General features: G+C 36.1%; 1 protein-coding gene across 1 annotated transcript; it reads right to left on the bottom strand.

The window, feature by feature from the left end:
* Positions 1-322: 322 nt before the first annotated feature.
* On the bottom strand, positions 323-5,807 carry LOC115450259. Its single transcript, XM_030178259.1, has 5 exons — positions 5,711-5,807; positions 4,805-4,858; positions 3,987-4,079; positions 2,285-2,506; positions 323-469 (listed from the first exon to the last, which is right to left on the bottom strand). Exons 1-5 carry the CDS (start codon positions 5,759-5,761, stop codon positions 389-391), a joined length of 501 nt encoding a protein of 166 aa, XP_030034119.1. The 5' UTR covers positions 5,762-5,807; the 3' UTR covers positions 323-388.
* Between the last annotated feature and the right edge of the window lie 6,796 nt (positions 5,808-12,603).

Below are 12,603 nucleotides of genomic sequence, written 5' to 3' on the forward strand. Positions count from 1 at the left end.
CAGAATTTACGTCCGATATAAAATGGGTGCACCAGATGCAACACTGCCTATCCCCTCGAGAATGAAAGGCGTGAGTGTGTGTATAGGTTAGTGAAGGGATAAGGCGATAAACTAAATAGTAATTACAGCCAGTTACAATAAAATACTAACTATGAACTTAAGCCCTAATTTTTCCAATCGTAATAATTATTCCAATCCATCTGGAAAAATAGTAAATTTATAGAAAAGGAATATTGCAATGGAACAAGTACAGATAAAAGGAATAATGTTATCTGTAATTGATGACATATTAATCAAAGTTTTTGGAAAATAAAAAAAAATATCAACAGATATATTTTATTATGTTTTCTAGTCCACAATTTTAAATAGGAAGTGATTTATTTAATACCTATTGCATTGATTTGATACAATCCGCAGCCACGTCTGCTGAGCCACTGCAGGCGCCTTCATTGCTCCACTCAGGACAGTCCTGCAAACAATATTGCAATATACCGGTTATTAAAGAAAAAAATAAAATTTCCAATAAACATTTTCTCAGTATGAATGACATTTTCCGTAAAAAAAATTTATCGCTTTCAAAAAAAATAAACACGGTTTTCGTACATTTGTTCATGTATTTATCTAACTTAACTAAGAATTTTAATGACCAATGTTAAATTATTACTAGGCACCGACTCGAAAATTGGTAACCAGTACATAGGTAATGTTAAATTATTTTACGGTTTCAGTAGTTTTTTAAGGCGGTTTAATTTTTGTTAAAAAGTTTAGATATTTTGCTTTTTTGTGTTAGTAAAAATCAGTATAATATGTTGACATCATTTTAAGATTTTTCTGATGTATCACTAAAGTCAAGGGTCCAACAACAATTAAATTATATATATGGCACCAAACAGGAACCACCAGCTTTCAAATAAAAAAAAACATCAAAATCAGTTCAATCAGTCAAAAGTTCTGAGGTAACAAACATAAAAAAATACAGTCGAATTGAGAACTTCCTCCTTTTTTAAGTATAAAGAAAACAAGACGAATAATTTTTAGTCACTCTCATAACTAACTGATCAAATTCAAAACTTCAAATTGCCTGTACACTTTTATGTTCTTACCAACATTTTATTTTTCTAAGCAAAAATAAAACGAATATCGTATACCTAACAAAAAAAAAGCGATGAAATCGCACTTGGAAAGGCGATTTCAACTTTTGAATTTATTCAGCTATTATTATGATTGATTGTTGATAGCTCTGACAGACTTATATTTAACCTAACTACGAAAATAAACCTTTAATTAAGTCGTCATTATGATTTTTCGTTTAAAAGTTATTGCCATTGAAATGAAAAAAAAAATCAGGATTTTATCGCGGTGTTGCATACTATTATTATCTTCCGAAATTTCGATGACTGCAGAATTTATGGTCACGGAGTGACTGAGATGCTGGTAGCCTGAAAAGTCAAAGTTACAATATGATTTATAATATATAATTTATAATTACAGTATGATTTATAAAACCGCGATAAAATCCGTAAAATAATCATTTCAATATCTAACTTCGCGTAAACATAAGAAATCAATTCTATTAATTTACCACACATGGCGAGTAATTTTTCCTAGTTCGGCTCTAACATCGTTTATTAAAGTGATAAGAAACTAGTATACAGACACTTTTGTCAACAACTGTAACTGCCTCACAAAGAACTAAACTTAAGTTGATTTACTATTTCGTTCCTCACGTTCGTTGAGATCGATATAGTGTTAGGAAACCTCTTTCCTTAACAATAATCTTAAAATAGAATGGCATCCAACGCTGTGAACACATGGATGATAGATAGCATAGCAATAGCATAGCATGTTGTTAATCAAATCCTGGTCTTCCACAAACAAAGCCGATTAAATTTTTTCTTGAACTTGAGTAGGGACGCAGTCATGCCACTCGTCTGATGGTAAGCATTACGATCGTCCAAAAACAGTAGCAACAGCACCCAGAACTTTGAAATAAAAAATAATGCGTGGTACTCCACTCATCACTCCGAGACATAAGATGTTAAGCCTCATAATGCTCAGTAATTACGCTGGTTACAATATCCTTTAATCCGAAACAACAGTGCACACTACGCTGTTGCTCCAATCAATCAGCCTGTCGCCGTTCCCTGTTGAACGTAGGCCGTACCAAGTACACGCTGTTGCTTGGCGATAGAAATAGACGTTGTGGTGTGACCTTGACCCGACCCTCTCTTACGAGAGTCCCGCCTAACCTTAAATTGATAACAAGATTTTTTTCACTACTCACCACAACTAAGTGCAAGGCCACACACGTGTGCAGTCTCTTTAGATCACACAAATCATCCGGTCCGTACTCGCTTATGTCGCCGTCTACGCAGTCCTCAACTATACTGGCTTGGAGATCTTTATCATCCATTTTGCTTAGTAAGGCTTTAAAGGCTGCTTTATTAATAGTTCCGTCATCAGATGCAAAGCCTCTCTTTTTAGCTACACAAATTTCTATTTCGCACTGGAAAAAATGTATTTTGTATTATGTTTAAATGTAAAGATAATTTTATTAAACATAGCCATCCATATACCATCCTGTATAATCATCATCAGCCCTGTATTATAAACTGTCCCACTGTTGGGCACGGACCTTCTCTACTACTGAGAGGGATAAGGACTTAGTCCACCGCGCTGGCACAGTGCGGATTGGTAGACTTCACACACCCTCGAAATTACTATAAAGAACTTCTTAGGTATGCGGGTTTCCTGACAATGTTTTTCCTTCACCGTTAAAGCAAGCGCTAATTCACTAAGAATACACACATATTTTTTTTTGAAAAGTCAGAGGTGTGTGCCCTTGGGATTTGAACCTGCGGACATTCGTCTCAGCAGCCCGTTCCATACCCAACTAATCTATCGCCGCTTTATCCTGTATAATAATTATTATACAGGTGGTGCTGACTATAAGATTTTAATTTCGCATAGATGTAGGGCTAGCGAACAGTAATCACAAACATATTGAGAAAGTAACATAACCAGAGAAATTTAAAAATAAAATAACGAACAGAGTAAGTAATAGGAAAATACACCAAAAATATCAAATTATATAAAAAAAAAATATATAATTTTATTTTCCACAAATATTATTTAGTTTAATTTATTTAACGAATTAATAACTATAATAACCAATATTATTGTTATTAATTGATTATTTTAACAATTTTTTTTTTTTTTTTATAAAATTAACAGTTCTTTCATTTTATAATTCTTTTTATGATTACTGATCCTTACCATGTGTGAAATAAAAGTCATATTATTGGCCCCACTCTGTATAAAAAGATTGCTCTAAGTATAGCTCATACAATGATATGTGCAAAACAAAATATAAGAAATCTATACATATTATAAAACAAAGTCCCCACTTTTGCCCGTTTGTATGTGATCAGTTTTTTCAAATTCTGCTGAACTGATTTTTTATGAAATTTGATATGGAGATAGTTTAAGACTCTGGGAAGGTTTTAGGCTACTTTCTTCCCGGGAAATATATAGCGGGACTTTTGTCCCGTAAAACTCCGTCACGCGGGCGAAGCCGCGAGGAAAAGCTAGTAAAAAATAAACCGCGATCTAGTGTAGTGTAAATATAAAAGCAGCTATTGTCCATTCCTAATTCTTGACTAAATACCATTAACTGCTATTTCATACAAAAGTTCAAAGCCAGCACGATTATTCGGTATTTAACAGTTATAAGAGGTCGGTTTATATCTAGGTTAAGTTAATATTAGACTAACAAGTTCATGCAGCAATATATCGCGCGAGAATTTCCAGATGATTTTACATTAGTGGCAATATTTGAATAATTCAAAACACATGTAAATCGCCGCAATTTCAATTTTAAAATATTGCAGTTATCTCACCGTGGTTCATTATATAGTAAAAATCACTTGCGGAAGATAACTTCTGCAAGTTTTTATTAATCTAAATCTGGCTTAGGAAATACTCACGGAGGGCGGCTTGCCTGGTAATTGCATACACTCTTTTAGGTCTTCCGTTAGGTCGGTTGAGACATATTTTTTTTTGCAACATCGTATACCTGCCTGAAAAGTAAAAAACAATTATATCGTAGATTTTTTTGTTGAAGAAAAAAACCTAACGGTAGATATTGTAACTTTGACTTTTCGGAAGACCAACACTTCCGCAACTCATTGACCATGAAGGCTGCAAAGCCTTCGAAACTTCGGAAGAAAATTATAATACATACAGGGTCATCTTGACATTGCGTTACTAAATGAAACCAAATACTCGTCTTCACCTTTCCTGACATTGTGCCAAAAATCATTCATTAATAACTAATATTTTCAGGAAAAATCCTGTTTTTAGTTTTCTGATTTTTTTATCATTTTGTAGTTTAATGCGAATATAGGGTGTCCGTGGGTGTATTTTTGACTGAAAATATGATATGCCGCTGCAACGAATTATCTTAGAGTAGTAGTATTAGCTTTAGGGCGCTTAAATGTAAATAACTTTTCATTAATATTTATTTTGATCGAATCTTACACTTTTTTATTTTACATCTACGACTCAAGTAACTTATTGTAAAGTGTTATTTTCAAGTAGATAAGTATGTGGTTTCATTTAGTAATGCGATGTCAAAATGACCCTGTAAAAAAATCGCGATAAAATACGTAAAAATAGGTTTATTTAAAATTACATTATTTCTACTGCATTCTTATTGTTCATAATATTTACGTTTCTTTACGGATATGATTTTTGAGTGTAAATTCTTAAGGTTGATACTGATTAATATAGTAAAATAACTTACGGGATGAATCAGTTGGCCACATTTTTGCATGAAGTCCATCCATTCATCGTCGGCCTGAAAATATTATTTATATTATGGCAGCGTCTAGCGAAATAAGAAAAGTTATGTATTTTAAACAATTTCATTCAGGAACAATAAATATTATACCTATACAGTGAACGTGATTTTCTGTATCTATACTTTACTGGTGGTATGTCTCTCATATGTGAGAGTCCGCCTGGGTAGGTACCACCGCAATGTCTATTTCTGCCGTCAAGCAGTGTGTAGTCACTGTTGTGTTCCAGTTTGAAGGACATTGTAGGCAATGTAACTACTAGACATAATAAGACTTAGCATCTCATGTTTTAGGATGTCAAGAGCAGTGGAATACCAAACAATACTTGGTAATTCAAGTTGTTGAATGATGTTTCTACTATTTATGGACGGTCGTACTTATCGCTTATCATCAGGCAAATGGCAAGCTCATCTGGTCATTCAAAGCAATAAAAAATACGTAGAAAAATGCATCTGACGGTAAGTACAGTAGGGTCCAATAGAATGTCGACTGATGAGAAATGAATACCCTTCGGCAGTCGACATAATTATGCCGGCCTGTTGGAACTGGATATACACAGGCTGATACCAGAACGCAAAATACTTACGCGGGCCACTATGGCGGGTTTTAACACCTTTTATACAGCAGTCGCTATCCGGGCGGGCAAAAATATCCTACCACCAGCAAAGTCTAACTTTCCTTCAAACTGCTTAACTGATCTGGATGAAATTTGGAACACAGATAGATGACCTGAATTAACATACTACTTTTATCACGAAAAAATACATAGTTGGACATTTATTCCACGTATACGCGTGCGGAACTGGGTAAAACCTAATTCAAAAGTATATACTATATTCTATTGATATTACCTGGACCAGCAAAACACACGACAATACTAACAATAATGCTAAACGATACATAATGATGCGTTTAAAATTTCGCACTGAACTCGGATGTTTGCACGCCTTTATTTATGAACACATCGTTATAAACGTTTAGTAATTCCGTGCCTAAACACCAGAAAATTATACATTTTATATAAAAATAAAATCTCGTATGTGTTAAGTATGTGTTGATTGTTGGTTTCCCCTTGGTGTTAAAAATAGAAAAGTGTAAGTTGAACTCACATACTGAGAGCTCCGTCACTCCCGTGTCTTCTACCTTTTTTTTATTATCTGCCAAACTTCATATTCAATCAAAATTTCGGGGTACCACCTATTACATTCTTTAAGGTAGAGCTCTATTTTGAACAAACCGACTGCGTGGCGCAGTCTTAGTAACAGTGCTTTTTAGCACGCGATGCGATCTTCTCTAATTCTGCTCAAGGATTACCAAAATCAATGTCCTAGCCTGATCAACAATCCTTCGCTCCTTCAGCGTCTAATTTCTGTACATGGCCACTGCTGGTACTTCCCTAGATACGGTACTGCTTAGTAAATATTGTTACAATTAGTTTGCACACGGAACCCTAAAAAAACACGAACAATGGGTTGTTATCATATTATTATGTGTGACAACACTTGCGAAACTTGAAGAAAAAATTATATTCAAAATTATATTCCTAAAATAGGTATTCACTACAAGGATTTTGAAGGTAATTAGTTTCCCGTAGTTTGCCATGTTGTTCCGTAAAACAAACAATTAATTCGGTTTGCTAATTGTTTGTTATTATACCATTACTGCCAGCCTAATAAGTAAGGTAGTTCTTCTTATGCTCAATTATCTTATTTAATTATAATAATAATAATAATATCAGCCCTGTATTATATACTTGCCCACTGCTGAGCACGGGCCTCCTCTACTACTGAGAGGGATTAGGCCTTAGTCCACCACGCTGGCCTAGTGCGGATTGGTAGACTTCACACACCTTCGAAATTCCTATAGAAAACTTCTCAGATGTGCAGATTTCCTCACGATATTTTCCTTCACCGTTAAAGCGAACGATAAATTCACAAAGAATACACACATGATTTTAGAAAAGTCAGAGGTGTGTGCCCTTGGGATTTGAACCTGCGGACATTCGTCTTGGCAGTCCGTTCCACACCCAACTAGGCTATCGCCGCTTATTTAATTACTTTAAGTAATTTTGCATTTCCACTGGATGGCGGACTGTCGTAGTCATAGCCAAATTGTTGCCTCAACATATCTTAGAAGTATTCCGCAGATAAGATTACAATTTATAAATGGAGGGATTCCTATCAAGAAAGCCTAAAATACCAGATTTTCCAGAAAAATGCCCATTTAAAATACGAAGTTGTAGCTTTCGGTAAGTAATAAGTAAAAGATAATAGGTAATATTGATGATAAGTATTTATTAATAATTTTGTACGAATGCTTGTCATATGGTAACCCCAGTCGCATCGACCTCGCATCGGCGTGGGAAAGTCACAAGGAGATTTTGGATGTCAATGCTCTTGGCGGGCCTCGGGCGTACGAATTACTATAAAAAATTATGGCAGATGCCACGCAGAAACTGCCACACGTAGCATGGTGCCCTGTGAATATACAACGAAATCACGCTCTCTGTCTGGCGAGGTTCAAAATCTATTAATTGCATGTGGCACCAGTAATAACTGAAGTAAGTTTATCCCATGCTCTTGGTATTCGAATCACTATGACAATGTAGATGTATAAGATGCCACACACAAATTGCCATTCGTAGCATGGCCTAGTGGTTCAACACACACGCTCTCTGTCTGACCTTCACTCTAATATCAGAAATTAGTACAAAGTATTAAATAAGGTAAACAGCATTTCTTTACAGAAAAACCAATACTCTTACACGTCTATATTTTTAGTCTTTGAAGGAGTAAAAAACAAGAACAAAATAATGTAATAGTACAAAGTTATGGAGTGATCTAATAAAGTATTTTATTGCCAATCACTCAGATCCGCCCACAAGTACTAAATCAAATGTTTAGAATTTTATATGCACACGTAACCGGTTCCCTAGATGGTGTAGTATAAAGATTTTTCATGCTCGATGTATACTTTATCGTGTGTACTCGATTCGTCGACCTCGTATTTTTTTTTTTAATCTTTATTTATAAGGAGCTTGGTCGTTATTTCACGACTATGTCGCTCCGTACGTCCACTTTTACCCATGTCTACTAAATTTTGATAAAATCAAAATTTATTTTTAATAAAGCCTTAGCCTCTTCCGATACAGGAATGGACAAGAAGCTATTTATGCTGCCCACATTGAAGCTTAAAGTATGAGGTCCACTCCGCACACATTCCGACAAAACAGATCTCGTATTATATAGAGAACACATTTTTTATGAATGAACGAGTATATCAGTTTGAGGGACACTACGGAGGTAATGATAATATTAGAATTCTTATTTTTTTAAATATGGTTATACCGTTTTATTTCTTATTTTGCCAATGTCGAGTAGATAGATGGTATTTAGATATTAAAAATGTTGATCAAAATGTTATTATAATTAATAACTTTCGATCCGGAGTGGACTAATAAAATTGACAGCGGCAAAGAGCAAGTTATAGTATAACCTGTTTGACATTAACATTAGATATTTGACTTCAATCTGTTATCATCTTGCCCTTAAATGTTTTAATTCGTAGTTCCGATGCATGTTACTATTGTTTGGAAGGTATATCGTTACAGTCAAATGACTTGCTACTCATAGTCAAATAAACAAAAACCTTTAATAGGATTAAAAAAAAACACAAAGTCAATCCACTTGCGATTTTTGTTTTATTTGCTTCACAAATTCCTGTCATAATCGACCACAAATAATATTTTGATTTAATTATAAAGAATGAGAAGCTAACTCAAATTTCACTGCAAATGTATTATAAAGATTATAATTCGAGCGACGCCTGCCACGTGGTGATAACAGAATGATGTCGTAAACAGACAGGAAACGACGTGGTATCATTCACTTCATCCTTAAGGGGTGAACTCAGCTGATATTGATTAACGAATGATTTATAATGCGTTTATATTACAGGTCGTTTCCTTTTTTTATCCTAATTTGAGTAATTTTGTCGTTAGTTACGTTTATATCGCTTAATAGGTCCTCTTTGATCAGTTCCTCACATTTTCACACTCTCTTTTAAAACCTTTTTTTATCAATATCGCAGCACCTTCTGACGCAGGAGCCGACAACACATTATCAAATTTCCCTTTAGTATTTCCATACGGAAGACGTACGCTATATTTTGTCGGAGGTCCAGTCCACACACTCCGACAAAATACTTCTTCCCGCACTCGCACAGCCGTGTTAGAGGTCCAACCTAATTTCGCTCCCAAATGCGATGACAATTGATACGATGTCAAATTATAGTCAGCTAAGATCGTTGCTTTTTAATAAACAAATATAAACAACGTTACTTGAAAGCATCTTCACCGGTTACGTCAATTTTAATAGTAGGTAATGATTGTAAGACCTGAGTTCAATTTATTAAAAAACGCCGACTCGGCTGATACTAAGCGTTCAAATAAAGGTTCGAGTTTTTTTTATGAAGTAGTTCATTATCTTAAATGTTTTCTTGATAATCTACACGAAGTTGAGATTGATTCACTAATACGACCCTAAGTACTTAACGAATATGCGATTGACTTGTTATATTTACTTATGCAAATACTTTGCTGGTGGTAGGATATATTTTATATCCGGATAGCGACCACCGTACACAAGGAGTTAACACCCGTCATAGTAGCCAACGTAAGTGTGTTGTGTTCCGAGATCAGCCTGTGTATATCCGGTTTCAACAAGCCGGCATAATTGTGTCGACTGCCGAAGGGTAATCATCTCTCGTCAGTCGTCATTCTGACACCACTTCACTTATCACCAGGTGCAGTCACTTTGTCGTGCTCGTAAAAAAATATTAAAGTATACTATACTGATACATTGACTATAATACAAGCCCAATATCATGAACCATTGCGGGCACGAGCCTCATCTACTGAGAGCGTTGGCAGATTCCACATACCTTCAAAATTATTTGAATAGGTATCTACTTAGGTATATTCTCCCCGAGGAAATTCTTGTGCGCACGGTCTCAATACCGAATACACACCCATACACAGGCGACATTTGCCTCGGCTTTAGGCACTGAGTTTAATGTGTATGTACTGAGGCCCTGAGAAGAACATGGGCAATCATAGACATACTTTTATCCCAGGATATTCAGCGAGTCTCTTATTCCAGAAACTCTTTCACGCGAGCGAAGCCGCGAGAAGAAGCTAGTTAATTTATTAAAATAATATACATACACACTCACGCCTTTTATCCCCATAGGGGTAGGGTAAAATAATATATAGTATAACGCGGATTGCATTTCCTTAAATACTCCTTTCTTGGTTGTAACTACACATTGAGGCCTATGAGGGCTCGGGAACATTTCCTGTTCTTCCCCGCTCAGCCTATACAAAGAGGGTTCTCTTCCTTCCTCCACACTTCCTTCCCACAGATATGCTCTCCCAACTTTACTCTAGGACCCTGCAGTAGCTAAGCCGGGAGATTCCAGTATCCCATTCGCAGGCTTAGACTGCGGGGTCCGATACACAAAAAACTTAGGTATGCAGGTTATGATATGAGCAATTTCAATACGAGCTTATAGTGATTCCTTCTAGACTGTAAAGATTCAATATTGCTTTGGTGTCGTGCATTATCAGATCACTTGCCATCAGAAGACCAACTTGATCATGTCCTCTCTATAAACTATCGTACCTAACATATGTTCACCGTTGATTCTGTAAAGGCGACAGGAAAATCTGACGAGGATAAAATGCTCCTTATGGCTATTAGGCGTGACGTTTCCCGAGGATTGAAGTGCGTTCGACCGTGACCGGCACGTACGTGTCCCGGCCAGTCAGCCGTGACCTTTTAAGCGCAAATTCTCTCTTGTGCCAGAAGCTAATTTGAAAAAATGTCCTTGATTTAATATTAGGTATGCTGGGTGTTAACTTTGTTTCCGATATAGCGATGAGCACGCTAGTTTTGGGATGATGATGTCAGCGAAGCATGTGCAGTTGCGTTTCTGTGGAATTCTTCGGATATACGGCAGCCAATCTTAATAGACATCAGCCAGATACGCAGGAGATATTATAGTGCACAAGTATGTGCGCAACATATGGATACAATGCATTTCTATTCCTTCACTCTCATAGTCTGATACAATGTCATGACCGGAGATAGACCAGGCGCAGGACCAACGCCTTTACGTGCTTTCTGAGGCACGGTGACATCACAACCAGAACTCCTGACTCCGAGTGGCGACTGAATATTTTTTAAGATAGAAAAACCCAGTCATTACGCTTTTGGCTCGATTCGCGATTCGAACCCAAGACCTCAGAGCGGTAGTCGTAGCGCGTATACAGCTCAAATATTCCACCGAGGTAATCGACAATTGTAAGTAAAACAAATAATCTGCAAAAGCACATTAAATTACAGCGTTCATGTGAGTACAGGTGTTCAACCGCAACTAATAAGTGTTTCGTGATCTAAATGTAGTTGCGGTGGAGTGCTGACCGCGGCCGTACCGCTGGTTCCGACCACTTGCTTCATTGGAAATATTGGATGATTCCGTGTTTAGAATTTCGTTGCATTCAAATTCTAATGACTTCATTTTACTAACTATATTTTGCGACTAAAAACTGACTTAATGGTAGGTCCTAGTCCAAATGGCGGTTAATAAGACGAGCAAGTTTACGGTTGACAGAACTATGCTGGCCGTTTTACTAGAATTACATCGGTCGACCCGGAAGCGATTATTGGGAACGAGCCAATAATGAAATTTTTCAGCATGTGTAGCTATGTTGACCTGTGTGCATTCGGTTACAAAATAAATGAAGTAAAGAAAATATGGACTTTATTCTCTTAGTCAGATAGTCTTTAAAGCTGATTTTTAACGATCAAACATATTTTATAGAACGAATAAGAGTAATCTTGAGATCACGTTTTCTTTAAATAATTACGTATCAATATGTTTTTAAAATCACCCCTATATCTAAAATATTAATTACATCGAACAAAGACTTATATAAAAAAAATAATTAACTCCGGCATTCATAAATGAAAAGGTTCGAGAGAAATTTAATTTGAGACCGTATCGCACAATAAAACACTTAAAACATACGTGTGGTTGGACAAAAGCGGGCACAATTGATGGCCGGATCGTGATCTGACTACTGAACGGCTGCAATGGAACCTGTATTACAAATAAACGCGACTACATTACGATTGATTATCTATAAAATAAAACAAAGTTCCCGGTGTCGTCTGTAAGTGATCGATTTTCTCAAAATCTACTGAACGGATTTTTGTACAGTTTTTACTAAAAGATAGTGCAATTCTTGAAGAAGGTTTAGGTTAATACCACATTACGGTTTTATGTAAATTGATTGAAATATAACGATTACTGTTAAAGAGGTCGCGTAGTTGTAGAAAATCTTGTGAGTTGGGATTCACGCGGGAAAAACTGTGTGACACACAGATTTTTACGTTGGCGAAGCCGCGGGCACAGATAGTTTCTATAATATGATGTCAATGCAAGCGACATAACAGCCTCGGCAGCGTAGTTATATTGGGATTACAGTGTTGCTATCTTAAATAATTAAATGTAGGGCAAAGTGACGTTTTCCGCTATCAGTTTCTGGAGTCCAAAATTGTGTTATAGTGACAATCGGTCGTCCACAATTAGGTGACATCTACCATAGCTGGTATAGTGATGGTGCGTTACATCTTTGCCTATCCTAGAACGGATAATGGCATGATGCTAGGTTATGAATGCT

Source organism: Manduca sexta, chromosome 24 (assembly GCF_014839805.1).
Source record: "Manduca sexta isolate Smith_Timp_Sample1 chromosome 24, JHU_Msex_v1.0, whole genome shotgun sequence".
Lineage (NCBI taxonomy): Eukaryota > Metazoa > Arthropoda > Insecta > Lepidoptera > Sphingidae > Manduca > Manduca sexta.